We start from the raw sequence: 18,710 nt of genomic DNA, 5'->3' as shown, positions 1-18,710 counted from the left end.
CATTAGGGAGTTCACAAGCTTGTTCTTAAAATTCCTAACATGTATGACAAGGATTCTTTTTTCAACTTCATGGATGAACTCCAACAGTGGGAAAAGACAGAGCTTAGGAGGTGCGGAGTGCAAGATCTTGCCACTGTCATCGTGGTCGCCGAAAGCCTAATTGATTATTCAAGAGAGTCCATAAAGCTAAAGGATAAGAAGAGTACATATGTCAAAGAAGGGGAGACAATAACCAACATAAGGAAGAGACCCGCAATGAATCGACTTCATCCAAACCAAAAGACAAATGGAAGCCTAAAAATGACAAAAATAAACCGCACAACAAGTGCTTTATTTGTGATGAACCGCATTGGGCAAGAGATTGTCCTCAAAAGAAGGCTTTGAACTCTCTTCTCTCAAGTCATCAAGTGAAAGAAAGTGATAATACGGTGACATGAGTAGGGGCTATACAACTGCTGAATGGGATGCAAGCTCTAACAAACCCCAAGCGAAGGGGTTACTCAGATGGTAATATGCGAGAAGACCACTTGAGCAATGATGGACACAAGTGCTTCCCATAACTTCACCTCTTACGAGTAAGCAAATAAATTGGGTTTGCAGATGACTGAAGGAGGAGGCTCGTTCAATGTGGTCAATTTAGTATTAAGGCCAATCCATGGAATAGCCATGGGAGTAAAGACCAATTTTGGAGTGTAGTCAAGTGCCTTAGATTTCTATGTTATTCTAATGGATGATTTTAAAGTTATTATGGGGATGAGCTTCTTGAATCAAGCAAGAGCATTCCCAATGCCCTTTGTAAATAGCATGTGCATCAAGAAAGGGAATCAAGTTTGATTAGTACCGATAACAATGGCTAACAAGCAGGAAGTCAAAGTGCTATCGGTCATCCAATTCAAAGAGGGCATTCCAAAAGACAAGGGGAGTTACTTGGTTGTTCTTCACGACTCTGATAAAGAAGCGAAGCCCCAATAAGGCATGTCAAGGGAAGTGGTGGAGGGTCTTATTGAACCACCACCAAGGAGGGAGAAAAACTATCTGATTAGATTGGAGCCAAGGACTAAGCCGCCAACCATGAAGTCTCATTGCATGACACCCCCTCCCCCCATATCACTAATAAAAAACCTAAGTTTACCAAGAGCAAACAAAGGAAGTTGGTCCAAGTACAAAGGGGAAGCTGTTATGAGGGCATTGCGAGCTTAAGTGGGGGGAGAGTGTCACGCTCTGTCATCCTCTAAAAATTGGCAAAGCAAGCATGAGTTGAAAGATTTTAGAGATGACTAGATTGTAGAGAGCAATTCAAGGGATTCTAGAAGATTCCACCCAATTCTAGAGAATAAGAGAAGGACAGGCTCCAAGGAGAACTAAAGAATAACCTAGAAAATTCTAGGGCTATGTATCTATATATGAATAGTAGAGAATTCTCTAAAAACTCGGTTATTCTCATGTAATCTAGAAGTTTTCCTTCAGCCTGGTGGGGGCTATAAATAGGAGTTCTTCCCCTCATTTGTAATCATCCAAAAAAAGACCTAAGAAAATCTTCCAAGCATCCAAGTGTTGTAATCCTTCTTTCTTAATGAAGTGTTCCTTTCTCCAATATTTATCCCTACTCTTCTTCTAGTGTTTTGTGTTTACAAAATCAAGTGTTTTGAGGGTTATGTTGATTTAGTGTCAAGGAAGAGCGCTAAAGCCACACGGGTGACTTGAGATTAGTTAGTTTGTGACACAGAGCTCACAATATCAGAGCTGATCAAGCCATTGAAGGTGATTGAATGATCGTACTTCGAACTTCAAACCATTATGTTATATGGGAGAGAGAGGAATCCAAGGCAACAACCACAATGGAGGTGACCCGAGAGAAGACTCAACTCCCCATCATTTTCAATCAATAATGGGAGGCCAATCATCAAGAGTTGATATAAGGAAAGATTTATTTATGCAAGGATAATAATTATCCCACAAGCACCTTGGAGACTCATCAGCAGGGATCAAGGGTCGATAACCAGGCTAGATCAGTTGATCGACTACGTCAATCGAGCCTAGCTGACCAAGCCGCCTCTGTAGACCCGCAACTAATCCTATTCAGTTAACCGACTATACCAATCGAGCTTAGCAAACCAAGTGATTGACTCATACACATAAAATACTTGAAATATCCTGTAGAGACAAACATATAATATCATCATATTATACCAACTCTAATATAAATATAGGAATCATTTTAATCTTTATTAAAACCTTTTATCATTTATTTATCTCTCTCCCTCTCTCATCTCACTCACCCTCCATCCCATGAGCTGTGATTCATAGACAAATCATAATTCAACAATATCATTTTAGTTTTGAAAAATTTAAATGCCCATATTCAAAGCATAAGATGATACGTATGTAAAGATTGAAGTTTAGATGTTAGATATGTAAATATATAGGAATTGAGCGTTAAATATTACTTAAAGATATGTTGTAATAAGTTATTATTATTATTTTATTTTAAATCTTCTTACAGACATGCGATAGAGGAAATTAGATATTCAAAATTTTAATAGTGTCGTCAATTTAAATAATAAAAATATATAATATTTTTTTATTTAACAACAAATTTTAAAAAAAAAAATTGCCTCCACTTATCATACCACTTAAATTTTATGAAATTAATGATTAATTAAGAAAAATTAATTACTGCATATTTTTCATGTTTGAGTGACCGAAATAAAATTGAATAAATTTACACAGTAACACCTAAACTCTCATATTATTTTTACAGCATTTTTTGGCTTCAATACTGATAATTTTTGTGTAATTACTAAATATTTGAGTGTTATGAAAGTAAAGAGGAAAATTTAGGATCCGTTTAGGGTAGCTTATTTGATGCGGTGGCATTTTGAAAATGCACTTTGGGTAAACTGCGTTTTAAAAACGTTGAAAGTAGCGTTTTCACACCGTACCTATCTAGGGGCGGTGGAAGACTTCTGACAGCGATCTAACTTTTCCAAGAAAATAAAATTTTTAATAACCACCGCACCTAACAAATTATTTTTAATCAGCTTATCAACAGATTATTCAATAAGCTACAACTCTTCAAACAGATTCTTAGTTATTATATATGAAAATACATAAAAATTAAGAGGTATTTTCATACTATTTTTCAAAAAAAATAAATATAAATTTTTACATTATTTTCATATCCTAAAAATAAATATTTTGACAATTTTTAAGAGAGATTTTCAAAAAACTAAATTTGATGGTGTAAATTATTGTTTCTTAACTTGAAGTAAAATCGCTACGAGCTTCGTGATAGGAAAATAATTTGCGTACGTAAGACGTACGCAACGCTGCGTACGTAATGAAAATTACATGAATGTTATACCAACATTATATTCCTGTTATATCGTTTGTAACCTCCATGTAAACTCTATATAACCTCCATTATGCACGCAACGCTGTGTACGTCTTACGTACGCAATTTTTTTACTCACGATAGAGCCGGCCAATAAAGTAGTCTTTATTTTTTATAATTCTTTTCGGATATGACTTTTGCTTTCATACTCTGCAAAATTGGAAGCAATTATCTCCACTAAAAAGCAATGGATGGTGACAGGAAATATTAATTTTGTTGGCTTTTGTAAACAATCATATTTACATGCATATCCCCAAATATTTTCCTTCACACCGAAAGTATAACTATCACTATCTCCTTAAAAAGTAAAATATGATACCCAAACATTATATATGTAAATATCAAATTTCAAATGTTACATATGTAAATAAATAAAAATTGTTATTTACATTAATTGAGATGAGTATGGAAAACACTATCTGCACGCACGTGTGTGTAACAACCCAAACTCTCGTCCATCGAGATATTGTCCGTTTTAGATTAATGACTTGATTTTTTTGTCCCTTGATATAATTTCCCAAGAAGCACACAACATACAAGTGCTACCATACTAGCACGCTTAGCTTTGAAAGCTCTATTGAAACTCCAACCGTGATACCTAAAGGGGTCTCAATTTACTAGAGTTTAACTTCATTCTACATGAGGAGTTCACAATCTCCTCACACAAGTAACTAATGTCCTAAGTTTTCTTAACCCAAATCATCCACTGGACATATCATCACGCTAGTAAAATACTCGAATGTCATTTGTAACAGCCTGAACTCTCACCCATCGAGATATTATCCAATTTGGCCTAATGGCATCACAATTTTATCCTATAAGTATAAGCTGCCAGGAGACCACCCATCCTGATAGTGCTCAAATGCGAGCACACATAACTTGGATTTTCAACTGTTACAACAAAAGACGTTTCGATGTTTGGTGGGGGTGGTGCAAGAGAGAGAGAGAGACACGCTTAAATCAATGGATTGTTGAATTGGAGCCCAGCTTTCCTCAGCTCTAGCACAGTTTCTAGCAGGCCCTAACCCTAACTAAGTTGGCCTTTGGGCTCACATACCCAGAATTTCTGTTAAGTACAGAGAACTTACCACCATTATACACAAAAAAAATATTACATCTAAACTCCGGAGTCGAGTGGGATTGTGCCACATTGCAAGTGGGCCCCACCCATCTGAAAAAACTGCTAAATCAGTGTATTACAGTGGGCCCAACTTGCCATGTAGCAAGTTCTCACTGGACTCCTGACGCAATCGGATGTATTATTTTCTCCATTATGGAACAGCAAAAATGACAGATTGATGAGTTAAAAGCTGCAACAATAGAAAAAATATATTTCGAAAAATATTACACAGAACAAAACATAGCAGAAAGAAATGCACAACTTATAGTCTGCTTTCCTTGGCTACATTTCCTTCTACTTCCTAACTTCCTAACCCCACAACCAAACTTTTTTGAATGGCACACGTACCTTTTTATTAGAGCGAACCAAGCTGTTCCACTGCAGCAGAATCACCACCTTTTCTCTCATAGAGTCTGTATAACAAACTTGATTTTGACATTTGGGGCTCCCTCTCTAAGGCTGATATCACATCCTTCACAGAGATGCTGCAGGGAACTTTAACATTTGGCATCCCAGATTGAATTCTGGGAGCTTTTCGTCTGATTCCTAAAACATGGGAAGAAAGACATAGAAATAAATTATTTTTTGGGGACATTTACACACATACCAACCCAATTCCTACGCATTAACATATCAAAAATTTAAACTTTATTTTTAACATTTATACTCCACAAATATTTCATATCACATAAAAAATGCCATTGTTTAACTTTAAAAAAGTGAAATACACCTTTTCATGTGTAGGTGAGGTGGCATATATGTAAAAATTTAAGTTTGGGTGTTAAATATGTAAATACATAAAAATTGAGAGGCATATATGTAAATCTTCCTAATTATTTTTTAGCACCAAAATATTTAATATTGCATCAAAAATACTATTATTTTAACTTCTAAAAAGTGAGATACACCCTTTCATGTCTAAGACGGCATGCATGTAAATACATAAGAATTGAGAGTTATGTATGTAAATCCTTTTACTTATTTTTTGGGTCATTTACATACATACCACCAATTCCTATGTATTTACATATGTAACACCAGAACTTTTAACTTTTTTTACATTTATACCACCAAAATCTTTCATATTACATTAAAAATACCATTATTTTAACTTCCAAAAAGTGAATACACATTTTAATGTATGTCAGATGGCATGCATGTAAAAGTTGAAGTTTGGGGTTAGACATGTAAATCATAGAAATTAAGTGGTATGTACGCATATCTTATTTTTTCCGATGATGAATATGATTAACTTACCAGGCTGAGGTGCTGGGGAACCATGCGTTTCGGATTCTTGCAGTTCAGACCTTTTGAAGTTTGGAGTAGATTTATCGCTAATAGTTTTCGTAGACTGGGATGAAGATGTTCCATCCAATCCTCCACGCTTTTGTCGAGCTTGTTCGGCCATTAGCTGCCACTTGGATAACATATCGCCTACACCAACGGCAGCTCGAGCGGCGACATTCGCGGCGTTAGTTCGCATTTTGTCGTCTTCTTCTTTATTGGCCTGTAAGAAAATGATGTCAAGGTTGGCGAAGAGAATGGTGAAATGATTGGGTGCGGATTATGAAGTGAGAATAAATTCTAATGATGGTGAGGTCCGTGAAGGGTGGGATATATTCTCCATTTTTTGTAGGCTTGATCCAAAGATGTCACCACCTTGGTTGCCTTTAGACGACCGTCTTCTTTTTCCTTCTCCTTCTCTTTGTCCTTCTCTGTTTCACTTCCAGTCTTTATATCGGCCTGCCATTGCACGACATGAAGAATTAGAATTTCAAGCATTTTTGTTTAGGTTCAGAAACATTTTAAAATATTTAACAAAATAGACTTTCAATTTTACATATACCACTCAGCTCCAATGCATTTACAAATAAAACACCTAAGCTTCAATTTTTACACACGCACCGCCTTACCAATTTCACTTTCTGAAAGTTAAAAAGGTGCTATGAAAGGTTTTGGTTTTATAAATGTCAAAAAGTGAAGCTTAGGTGTTAGATATGTAATTACATAAGAATTTGGTGGTATGTATGTGAATGCCACTACCATTTTTTGTCCAATCTAATATAAAATGAGAACTGTGGAAGGATTTGATACAGCAGTAAAGATAAACCTACCACAGCTAAATTTTTTTCACCAATACTAAACATCTCTTTCAGATCATATTAGCATAAACTAACTAGTCCATATGGGTTACTAAAAAGGCTAATAACATAACATAGCATAATAATGCCCTAGTTGTCCTAGTTAATTATTTATGGTACTTCATTTTCTAAAATTTGAATTATTTTAAAAAGACTTTATGATAAAATGGAAAGGGAAAGCGTCTAGTACTTTAACTACATCTAATAGAATCATCCCAGATCAAGATGATCCAAGAAGAAGCGTGTGTGACGGTTTGACCCACATGACTCTAGCTAGCAGGTAAGCCAACCCGCTTTCTACCAGCGCTTACAAAAACCTGCCTACAACAACTTAGCCTCCCTTTGCCACGTCAGCATCCACGCCTCGATGCATTGAAGGGTCCTTCATATCGTTATTATCTCCTTATAAATCCGAAGGGATCTACCATTAGCACCGTCAAATAATGGCTTGCAAAGTTGTAGCTCATCGGAATATACTAAATGATATTAATTTAATTCTACCGCCAATTTTCATCCATTTTGTCACGATATGGTTTCGCGTAACTCACTATAAAAAAGTCTAAAAAGAAGGTTGAGCTCAGTCATTTGGTCTAGTCAACCTACGCCATTGCTACGTGTGCGAGCAAGTTCTGCAAAACTAAGTTCATGGGTTAATGACTTGATACGCCAAAATCACAACAAAAATAAACCAGACATCCACTTTATTGAAGGAATCAATTCATCCAAGTGCCATCTTAAAGGGACACATGGCATCACGCAAAGGTGCTACATCGACCAAGCGGTTCATCTACATTGATATCGTAATACGAGGTAGGATCGAATTTAGATCAGCAGATTGACGAATAACTGTTTTAGCAAGCCTTGCATAAAAACAACCAGATAGTCTATTACCCATTCGTGTTGAAAGATATAGTCATGAGTCAAGAATATGGAAAGAGAAAGTGTAAATTTGCATATTAAATTTATAGTAATGTTGCTGTAAAGTATGGCAATAGTAGATAACATCATTTAATTTCATTAGAGATAAAAAATACACATTTACATCTGGATGGTGTTGTGTTCGCTATTGAGCTTCTGAAAATGAAAAAAAAAGAAATAGAAAATTTAGATTAAAAAAGTTAAATGGAAAAAATACTCACATCATTGGCTTTTCGGAGCTTTTCCGCCTCCTCCGCCTGTTTTTTTTCCCAGTTGTCCTTTATTTGTTTGTTTATCGACAAGATTTGTCGTCCAACATCTGACGTAACAACAAACCGGTGTCTTGCCTTTTCACTATCAACCCTCTTGAAACATTTAAACTATGTCACACAAAGGGAGACCTAACGGTAAAAAGGACAAACAAAACAAATAAGATCGACCTGCTTTGCCAGCCTGATCAGGTAACTTAACAATCCACGTAAGCGCTCTTCTACGCACTAATGAAAAAGTGTGAGTTAAGATTAGGCACAAAAATACTCAAGAATCAGACACTAAACATTCTACAACTCGGTTCCTATGGTGTCTCACCAATGACAAGCACCGCTCCACATCACTGCCGATACTCTTTATACCATATTTAGATGCTGCAAGGGAATCAAAATATCAGCTTAATGTTTTGTTAAGTGATAAAACAATGGGAAATTCACATACGTACCACACATTTATAACGCCTTGGTGTCATAAACTTATGCATGAAAAGGTGTATTTCACTTTTAAGAAAATATTAACAGTGGTATATTTGATTTGATGTTAAGGATTTGATTGACATGCATGTAAATATGAATGTTTAGGTGTTAGATATGTAAATACATAAGAATTATGTGGTATGTTTGTAAATGCCCCTAAAAGAATTTTACTTGTGGGAAAAAATAATAATATTGTTTAAAGTAACTGATTTCTGCTAGCTTTTTCTGAAGAGAACCCCTCTGGAGAATTAATCTTTCTTCTTCCTCTTGCACAACTTTTCGACTGGCTTCGGAAGCCCGACTCTCCTCTTTAGGAGCACATAATAGCTGCTCCTCTTCCTCCTACCGTAAAGCAGAAGATAAAAAATATAAATTTGACACCCAGTGCTACCAAATGCATACAAGGCAATAAGGACGCAAGTGGATTTAGTAAAAACAACATACTACGAGATTAATATAGAGAAAACAAAGAAATGCAAGATAAAGTAAAGGGAAACTTACATAACTAGACAATTCTCATGTATTTGCAAGTCTCACACCTAAACTTTCATATTTACATACATAGCACTTGTTGTTTTAAACCTATGCGTGAAAAGGTGCAATTCACTTTTATAAAGTGGTAACAATATTTGTGTAAATACAGAAGTTTGGGCGTGAGGTGTATGAAGATATATTAAAATTATGTGCTGTGTATGAAAATGCCCCTGTAGTAAATGAAGCAAAGCAACATACCCTAAGATTAACTCCACTGACAGCTGTAACATCATTCAGTTGATCGATGCTCTGATCATGGAATGCCCCAGAAGTTTTCTGCTTTTTGCTTCAAGACAGACAAAAAAATATGATTAAAATTGTGTAAATCAAAACAAATCAATGAAATTATAATGCTAACCTTGATGGAGGTGAAGTGCCTGAAGCTTCCAATGGCTTTTTGTGCCCTGCAGAACCTTTTTTCTGGGCAGTTTTGGAAAGCGTTGCAGATGAAATCTGAGGTGGAAAATATTAGCACAATGCCATCGAAAGAAGCATTTAAAGCATAGAAATGTGGAGATTTTGCATCCGACATCAAACAAAATACAATCATTTGATAATATAAAAAAATTAAGATCATCAATCTGTTGACAATCTGCATCGAGAACTTTACAGAAAACCACTACTATAGAGCAGGCAATAGTACAGTCTCCCAATCATCAAATTTCAGTGCATAACTCCTTCCTTCCATATCATTTCAGTATAGAACAACATAGTTTAGTAATTCTAGCATAATTAAATCTTTTTAAACTTCTTACAACCATATTATCTTCTATACATTTTTTTCCTTCCTACCACCAAATTTGAAATTCACTACCTCGTTCGTGCTTGCTTTACTTCTAGTGCATGATAAATCATCTAAATAAATAGCCCAACCAACCTTTTCGTAACATAATAATTTTGGATACTTGCCATTGTGGACCTTTCACAAAAACTCAGTTTAATATAATCAACTTGGCCTTGTTGCCTTTATTTCTATAAAATACCCTTCAGCCAGAATGGATTTTTACTTTCATGAAATACTTCAGAGAAATCTGTTTTAACCATCCTATTTATTACTGTGCTTTATATCGTATACATTCCCAAGTTGTACTTTAGCAGTACAATACATAAAACTATTGTAGTAGTAGATGCCATTAATACTCCATTATTATTGTTTGATCTCTTTCATCTTTAAAACAAATAAAAAAAATGTAGGCATTGGTCCTGCACGCTTTTCTCCAATATTCATTAACATCTGTTTTGGTTACATTCCTATCCAGGCAGAAGTTACTATCGACAAAGAAAGTGTTGAATAGCAAATTTCTTGAAATTCCCCAATCCAAGACATTTACAATTAGCTTAAATCATATTTAACATCAAAATTCTTTCCTCACAATCCTCGTACATGGTTTCCATCAATCTCAAAGGCACATGAACAAGTCATTGCGGCCAATGAAAAGAACAAATCACAACTTGAAGGATGTTTTGTCATTCAATTGTGATCTAAAAAAAGCGATTTAATATAAATTGCTAAACTACTTTGGAGGTTGAGATTGTATTTATCTTTCTACAGCATAATTTGATTCAGCTATCAACGCCAGCAGAAATAAGTAAGAAAATACAGCAGCCTAAACAAAGCTAGTCAAAAACAACTTTACATCACAGTTATTCATGACTAATTATTCACGTTTTGACAAAATGACTAGAAAATATGCATAATGGGGATAGAATACGCTATGATAAACTTGTCTAAACAAGTTTAGAATTATTTTACTAGATGCTAACCTGTGTCGTTCCGTCACTGGTTGGTGCTGGTCCCAAAGCATGATTTCCAGCCGTAGTTGTAGGCGTTGAAAACCCCATTCTAGACGTCAACTGCTCATTTTGTTCAATTTCCTTTATACCAAATGAAGAGCCTTCTGAACCTGTTTGTTGAGGCCTTCCAAGAGGATCAGAAGCCTGATCAATTACTTCTGGCTTCACAAGGCTCATTGGTTTGTTTGGATAAGCTTGCAATGTATGACTGGCTAAAGACCCACCATGAATTCTCTTAGACTCGTTGCCAATACTTTCATACTTTGGCATATTTGCCAAACCCATGAGCTGACTAGACCCAAGTTGGGTTGCAGTAATGCCTTGGGCATGCAGTGCTTGTTTTGTTTGTGAAACCTGGCCCTGTAGCCTTTGGGTAGTTGCCTGGGCACCAATTGAAAGCCTAGGATAAGGATGAGAATGAAAATTAGATGGTATGTTTCCATACATCGAGGAGGATGGTTTGTTAACTGCTTGCAATGAGGTCGTTGCACTTTCCTTTTCTTGGTTCCCTGCACTCAAACCAGCAGAGCGAGTTTGACCAAAATGTGTCGCCTTTCCATCTGACTTATTATCTACTTGGGACTTCTGGATACTATTGTCGAGTGTTGGAAAACTTGACTCAGTTTGCCTTTGAATTGTTGAAGCTGGAACATTGGGGGAAGATTTCTGTCCCTTCTGGTTCTGGGAAGATGGCATGCATGAAATGGTGAAGATGGCTAATTAACAATGAAATGGAAGTTTTCTGGAGAATGATTGTACCTGTAGAGAATATAGGTTCGGGTTTGTTGGTGGATTTCGACTTGCTTGGGCTTGAAGCTGAATAAGATAAAATATAAAGTTGGTGGTATACAATCATAATCATTATTAAAACTGTTGAAATTTAGAATAAAATGAAATATTTTTTTATTAATATGAAAGGGGATATAAATAACAATTACATTAATCTTAGAATATGAAAGACAATAAAAAAGAAATAACAAGAAATGAAATAAATAACACATAATATCTCCAATTAATCAATTCATAATAATTATTTAGAAATAAAAGAAACAACATAAAATAGGAAAACTTAAAATAGAAAAGGAAATAAATTCAATCTAAGAAAATAAAACTAGAATAGAAAATGATATGAAGTTATATTAGGAAATAAATATAATGCTCATAACTTTAACAGAAATAAATTGTTTCTTAATATAACTTCTAACACTCCCCCTTAAATTAAATATAGTTAAAAATCATGTTCAACTTGGATTTGAAAACTTTAAATGATAGGCAAGAAAGATCCCATGAACTTGAACTTGAAGTCTTCATCCAATATTATGGTTATTTTTTACTGCAATTCCTGCAGTGTAGGTAGGCGAAAGGCTTCTACAGATAGTGTTGTAGAGGAGTTTGCAGGGAAATAGACAACCTGCAGGAAAAGTTGATTGTGGTTGTCTTTGACTGCAGTTCTTATAGTGTTTGTAGGTAGACAGAAAATTTGTATAGGTAATGTTGCAGGGGAGAATGCAGGAAAGTAGACAACCTGCAAGAAAAGTTGACTTCTAATTGAATGCAGTTGACTTTGACAGCAGTTCCTGCAGTGCCTATAAGTAATTGAAAGGCTCCTACAAGTATGTTGTAGGGGAGTTTGCAAAGAAGTATACAACTTCCAAAAAAGGCTGCAGGTATGACCTATCACCATGCAGAAAATGGGAAAAAAAGAAAAAACCCCGTAGAAGAACCTGCTTGAGGAAAAGGCACCAGAAAAGGGTGAGTTGCTGCAGAAAAAATTTCGGAGGGTCTAATATAAGAAAAACTCCGGAGGAATGTCTGCTGCAGAAAAAGGCTTCGGAGGAGGACCAGTTGCAGGAAGAATTTCAATGCATGAAAAGCACCGGAGGCCTGCAGGTAAAAAGGAGGAACGCCTAAAGAGAAAGCTACAAGATATGACCAGAATGCCATTTTTGTTGTTGCTTGTGATAAGTTTGATGATTATGGAGCCTCGCAAAACGCCTTAACATCATTAAATAAGATAAAATTCCATCTACACAAGTGGGCACAAACAATAATATCCATACCCTGGACAGTTGTTCTGTCAAGCCAGCCTCCACAGTCCTCCAATGCCTTACTTCTCCAAACACCTGCGGTTCCAATGAACCCTAAAAAGTTGAAGAAACCCCCATTGACCTACTCCACTCTAAAATGGAAGCACATATTTATACATTGAAATTGAGTTAACAATTCTCATCAATATTTGCAAAGCCCCATCTTACCTGAACTAGAATTGGATTTCCATTGAAGTTGTTCAGAACTTGGATCAAGATCCTATCGTTTGGCCAATCAAGTTGACAAGCATCAGAAATCGATTGCTCATATCTTCTAATATTTGCTATGTATCGTTCATTATGTCCCTCATTAATGGCTTCTTGGCACCTGGATCTTTCCCCTTTCTTTTGCCACATCTCATGAGTTGTTTGCCACTAAAAAGGCTGGTCAGACATTGAAACCAGAAATGTTGGAAGCGATTGAGATGGATACAAAGAGCCATGCTTCTGATGTTCGTAGAAGAGCATTGGATGGCAAGCTTGTGGAGAAAAACAAATTGAAGGTAAAGAAAAAAGTGAGTTATGTTCTAGTTAAGAAGGATAAGAAGATTTACAGGGACGAGCGAGATGTTGCTCTCTTCCTTCTTGTACAGAAATTTAAGCGCCGACAAGAAGGAGATCCAGATGCAGCGGAAAGATTGCAAGAAGATGCATCTCCACTAAAGAAGCCTGTAGAAATTTGCAGCTTGCAGAAAGTTTTCCGGCCAGCAGAGAGGATTTCTGGCTGCTAGGGACCTGCAAGAAGAGAGTTATGATGGCCAGTTCCTGCAGGAAGGAGTTCCGACAGCTAGTGCCAGTAGGGAGAGGAAGTTTTTGACGGAAATATTAAAAAGAGGAGACGAAGGAAGGGTTTGCAGCACAACAAAAGTTGTCGATTGCAGAATATAGGAAGTTTCCAACTGCAGGAGACTCTAAGATTTGTTGCAAATCTCTGATACCATGTTAAAATTTAGAATAAAGCGAAACATTTTTTATTTATATGAAAGGGGATATAAATAAACTTTAGATGACTCATAGAATAGGAAAGACAATAGAAAATAAATAACTGGAAAAGAAAGATATAATACTTAATATCTTCAATTAATCAATTTATATTAACTATTTGAACATAAAAGAAACAAAATAAAAAAGAAAAGTCTAAAATCGGAAAGGAAATAAATCTAAAATAGGTAAGAAAATAAAATTATATTACGAAAAAAATCTAAGTCTCATAACTTCTAACAGGAATAAATTATTTCCTAATATGACTTTCAACCAAAACCCATAAATTTGGCTAGAGACTTCTCATTTCTCATATTTCTAAGAAGATAATCATAACAACAACAAATAAATAAATATTTGTACAATTATGATCAATAATTAGTGTTACTCACCTGCATTTGCAGTTTCTGAGCTGCCTGTCTAAGCATCTGGTCACCAACAATATTCCTAATAACCCTTAAGAAATCATCCTTGCTAACTTCATTATTCTACAAAATAAAACCACACAGTTTATTCAAACAGTAAAGCTATCATACATTAGAAGTTCCTGCTCAGTGAAAACATCACGCACTGAACAAAATGGAAGTTCTCAAGGAAGGTTAAAGAAGCAGTCCAAATATCAGTAGATTTATTTCACTTATCTAAATTCGCAATCCGCATAAAAAAAAAAAAAAAAAAAAAAAAAAAAATCAAACTTCTATATGATTTATAACTACAAAAAAAAAAAAAAAAAAAAAAAAAGAGCTATCGCGTATAAAACCACACCCCCTGCACAATATCACACACACAAATCCAAAAGGTAATTAGTTAGCAATTATCATGTTGATTCAAGAAAAATGTGGATTAATTCTTATTCAGAATAATGTCTCACCCTTAGCTTAGTAAAAATGGCCTGAAGTTGCATTGATCTATCTTTATCAAGATGAGGATGTAGAATTGGGATCAACAAGTGGAATGGTATAGTAGGCATTGGCTTCGTCTGCCTTGCTAAATTGGCTGTTTCACTAGGACCCTGTGGCTGTTGAACATTTGAATGCTGCAAACTACGTGGATGATTTTCTTCATTGGAAGCTAATGATTGTTGTGCATTTAACTGCTGAGAACTGTGACCTTGAGACGAAGAGGACTGAACTCTTTCCTGTTTGTGAGGGTGAAAAGAATTTTTGTCAATTGTATTGATTTCATCCTTCTCAACAGCTGAGGAAGGGTTCCACTGCTTGTCAGATTGAGAATGTCCCTCTTGTAAGTGGTGATGACGCTTATCTGACTGATTTTCTGTTGATTGATCATTTTCATTGACACCAAGTTCCTGATTTGATTGCTCTGTGAGAGAGAGATGTTGCTTTTCATCTGACTGCAAATGCTGCTCTTCAGTTTGACGCATCCCTTGTCCCGGATTTTCATCTTCAGTGCTAGCTTTCCATTGTTCAAGTAATTTTTGTGGTCCAGGATTGCTGCCTTGATTGTTCAATTCTGTGATAATTAAAAGAACGGAAAATTATAAAGATAAAGGAACAGAAAAGCCATTGAATAGCTGAGAGAACTCAATCTTAGTTTTCATATCAGAACAAACAAAAAGTAACAAAAATGTGGGATTTGATCACTTCAATCAACAAGCCAACGGCACGAGTTTAAACACAGACTACCTTGATTGTACAATTTGTCATTGAAAGTCAACAAATAAGCAGCCAAGAAAAGATTATCTTAAATTTTATATTAGAACAAAATGAAAGCAACTAAAATGTGGGATATTCAAGCAGCCAATACCACAAGAATAGCAAAGACGTAAGGAGAGAGATAGTAGCATACGCTTTGTATTCCATTACAGAGAAATAAAAAAACTGATACAGCAATCATTCTAATGGTGGAAGCTGAAGTGATATGTTACAATAGGCCAAAGCTTATTTAGAATAGATGGTCGTTTGGATGGATTACTAGGATTATCAGTGAGAGAGCAGGTGCAAATTTGTTCAGAACTTTTAGGTGCAGGGAGCAATTTTGCTAAATAGGGTTATCACCTCCCCTCATGTTGAGGGTTCAAATAGGTGGCAACAACTTGTCCTGTCAAGTAGTGAAGCAGGCTGTGGAGAGTACTTGGGTGACATTACCAGCAAATTGATTCTGTGATACCATATGTTGAAGAATGAGATTATGGGCTATAATAAAATCACTGATGAAGTAATGGTCTATTTCAATATACATTGAAAAAGTATGAAAGACAAAATCATTGACACGGGCTGAGATGAAAAAGCTGGCATACTAGCGTGTTGTGGGATAGCTGAAGCGAACATTGAATTCCTCAAAGTATCCAGTAAAGTTACATTAGATCTGTTGAGATTCAGAATAATGCGGAATAAATGTTGAATTTTCATTGATATGAGAGTAAGTACGAATAACCCTTATGTGAATCGTAGAACAGGAAATATAATAAAAATGAAATAATATGAAAGTAAAGATATATCAACTAATATCTTCAATTAATCAATTCATATTAATTATTTGGTGATAAAGAAAATAACACAAAATATAGAAGCCTAAAGTAAGAAAGAAAAAAACTCATAAATCTAGGAAATAAATATAAAATAGGAATGAAAATAACTCATAATTTAAGGAAATAATTTATTCCTCATCACTTCTTACAGGAATAAATTATTTTTTAATATAACTTCTAACACTCCCTTTAAAGTTGAAACATAGTTAAAAATCATGCTCAACTTGGAACTGAAAATAACAAACAATGAACGAAAAAGAAATTGCGAGGTAGAACTTGAAGTCTTTATCATATTCTGTGATTGTCTTTGACTGCAGTTTCTGTAGTGTCTATAAATAGCCAGAAGACTCTTATAGATAATGATGCAAGAGACTTTGCAGTAAAGTAAACAAATACGGTTGTCTTTGATGTAGTTTATGTAGTGTCTGTAGGTAAGCGAAAGTCTCCTACAGGTAATGTTGCAAGAAAGTTTGCAAAGAAATGGACAACTGTGAATATCTTTGACTGTAGTTCTTGCAGTACCTATAGGTAGGCAGAAAACGCCTATAGGGAATGTTGCAAGGGAGTTTACAGGAAGTAAACAACTTTAGTTGTCTTTGACTGTCTGTAGTTCCTACAGTGTCTGTAGATAGGCAGATGGCTCCTACAGGTAACGCTACAAGGGTGCAGACAACATGAAGGCAGATGTTGATTTCTTGTTGACTTTGGTTTTCTTTAACTGCAATTCCTGTAGTGTTTGCAGGTAGGCAGAAAGCTCATATAGGTCAAAGCCTGAAGCTCACTCAAAAATAGCTACAAATTTGACTATAGATTAGTCAAATTTAAAATAACTTAGAGCACCACTCCATTATTGAAAACGATTTTGAGAAAATTTTGAGTTCCTTCTGACTTCTACAATATAGTTCATGCATAAAAGAGACTTTGTAATGCGTAAAGCACAAAATACGCCAATAAAATTGTGGATAAATTAATTCAAATCAATTACAAAAATATTTGGCTGGAAAAGGTATAAAATATTTAGCACAATGAAGAAACAGTGGTTTTAATGACACTAAAATCTCATGTAGCACTTAACACACAAGAAAAAAAATAGAGTGATAGGATAAAAAGGCCAATCTCAAGTTGCAAGGATGGAACCAGTGATGATACTGACAAAACCATAAATGTGGATAACTTAGTGGCACGCCTGAATATAACTTAGCGGATTATCCACAATTTCAGCTGAAATTATAAACACTATGCGACTGAATAATGCTTTTTCCACTTCTTGCAAGACCAAAGAAAAAAAAACAAATTAAAATATCGTAAACCAAAAAATCATTAAAATGACTCCCAAGTCTTCCCTTCCTCCTCAAACTTGCATGCAAGCAAACAAACCTCAACTAAAACCACTGGTTCACAAATAAAGTGCCAACCATCATACCAGTAACATAACAAGAGTGAGCAAACGGATGAACATTACCAGCATCATGGTCCGGAGGCTGGGGGGCATGGGATGGGGGATCTCCTCCGATGTCCCGGGTCAATGCGGCGGAGAACGCCTCGACGTCCGCCCCGGAGTGCAAGCTCTCGTCCTGCGAATTAGGTATCGTCAGTCAGAAAACAGGTAAAGATCGACCGATCAAAGTGGATAGATCGTCAAATCGAGCAAGGGATTGGTGTTATTTTAAAGAATGGGGGAACAAATAGGGTAAAAACCTCGTCGTCCTCCATGAATTTCACTATGGATGGATCCATCCTAGGGTTATGAGGATTTTGTTCTTCTGCCGGATCCGAACCCGCGAACTAGTTTCACCATAAGAGTTCTGAAGAAGTCGTCCGCTCGGACGAGGAATATATAAACAATCTGGATTTTAAAATAAATAAATAAATAAATAAAATTTAGACAATATTAGAATCATGTCCTAAAAAAATATTAAAATTTTATTTCAATGTTATTGAAATATTTATTAAGAATATATATTGAATATTCTTTGAATATGGGTTAAGATAACATTATTGATATGGTCGGAAAAGACTATGAATGTTGTGGGGTTAAGATAAATGTGGAATATTAATTAAGTGTTGGGTCGCCCAGTATGTGTTTTCATAGCATGAAACTTTCCTTGGATAAAATGTTCGTGAGGAATCTGGCACGAGCAGGAAAAAGAATAAAATGTTGGGTCACCAGGCGCAAGTGTTGAATGCCTTGAATGTGATTTTTCTTTCACATAATTAGCCTCAACTCATTGCATCTAGTATTCATATAACACTTGAATTTAATTAAAATAGATATGGCTACAATTTTATTAAAGTATAACAAATGTGTTACAGTTGTTGTAATTGTAACAAAGAGTCAAATAAGTGTCTGTTTTTGACAACTTTCTTTCAACTTTGTTTTCCAGATAATCATCAAAATTATGTTTTGGGAATTGCTTTATTGATTTTTTTTTTTTTTAGGGTTTAGGGTTTATTGATATATATCTATGTATATACATACATATACATATATATATATATATATA

General features: G+C 35.3%; 1 protein-coding gene across 2 annotated transcripts; it reads right to left on the bottom strand.

Moving 5' to 3' along the window:
• Positions 1-4,684: 4,684 nt before the first annotated feature.
• Positions 4,685-18,018, bottom strand: LOC110033815 (transcription initiation factor TFIID subunit 4b). Of its 2 annotated transcripts, none has more exons than XM_020737928.1 (15): positions 17,905-18,018; positions 17,669-17,780; positions 14,587-15,188; positions 14,108-14,203; positions 11,407-11,463; positions 10,618-11,328; positions 9,212-9,306; positions 9,052-9,139; positions 8,526-8,661; positions 8,162-8,217; positions 8,014-8,070; positions 7,795-7,938; positions 6,171-6,257; positions 5,772-6,021; positions 4,685-5,060 (listed from the first exon to the last, which is right to left on the bottom strand). In XM_020737928.1, exons 1-15 carry the CDS (start codon positions 17,941-17,943, stop codon positions 4,870-4,872), a joined length of 2,721 nt encoding a protein of 906 aa, XP_020593587.1. In that variant the 5' UTR covers positions 17,944-18,018; the 3' UTR covers positions 4,685-4,869. The 2 variants fall into 2 exon arrangements, with proteins under 2 accessions (XP_020593587.1, XP_020593588.1); XM_020737929.1 differs by having other exon boundaries at positions 4,686-5,060; positions 6,174-6,257.
• Between the last annotated feature and the right edge of the window lie 692 nt (positions 18,019-18,710).

The sequence above is a fragment of the Phalaenopsis equestris genome, unplaced genomic scaffold (assembly GCF_001263595.1).
Source record: "Phalaenopsis equestris unplaced genomic scaffold, ASM126359v1 Scaffold001303, whole genome shotgun sequence".
Lineage (NCBI taxonomy): Eukaryota > Viridiplantae > Streptophyta > Magnoliopsida > Asparagales > Orchidaceae > Phalaenopsis > Phalaenopsis equestris.
This window is presented reverse-complemented; position numbering and strand designations above follow the sequence as displayed.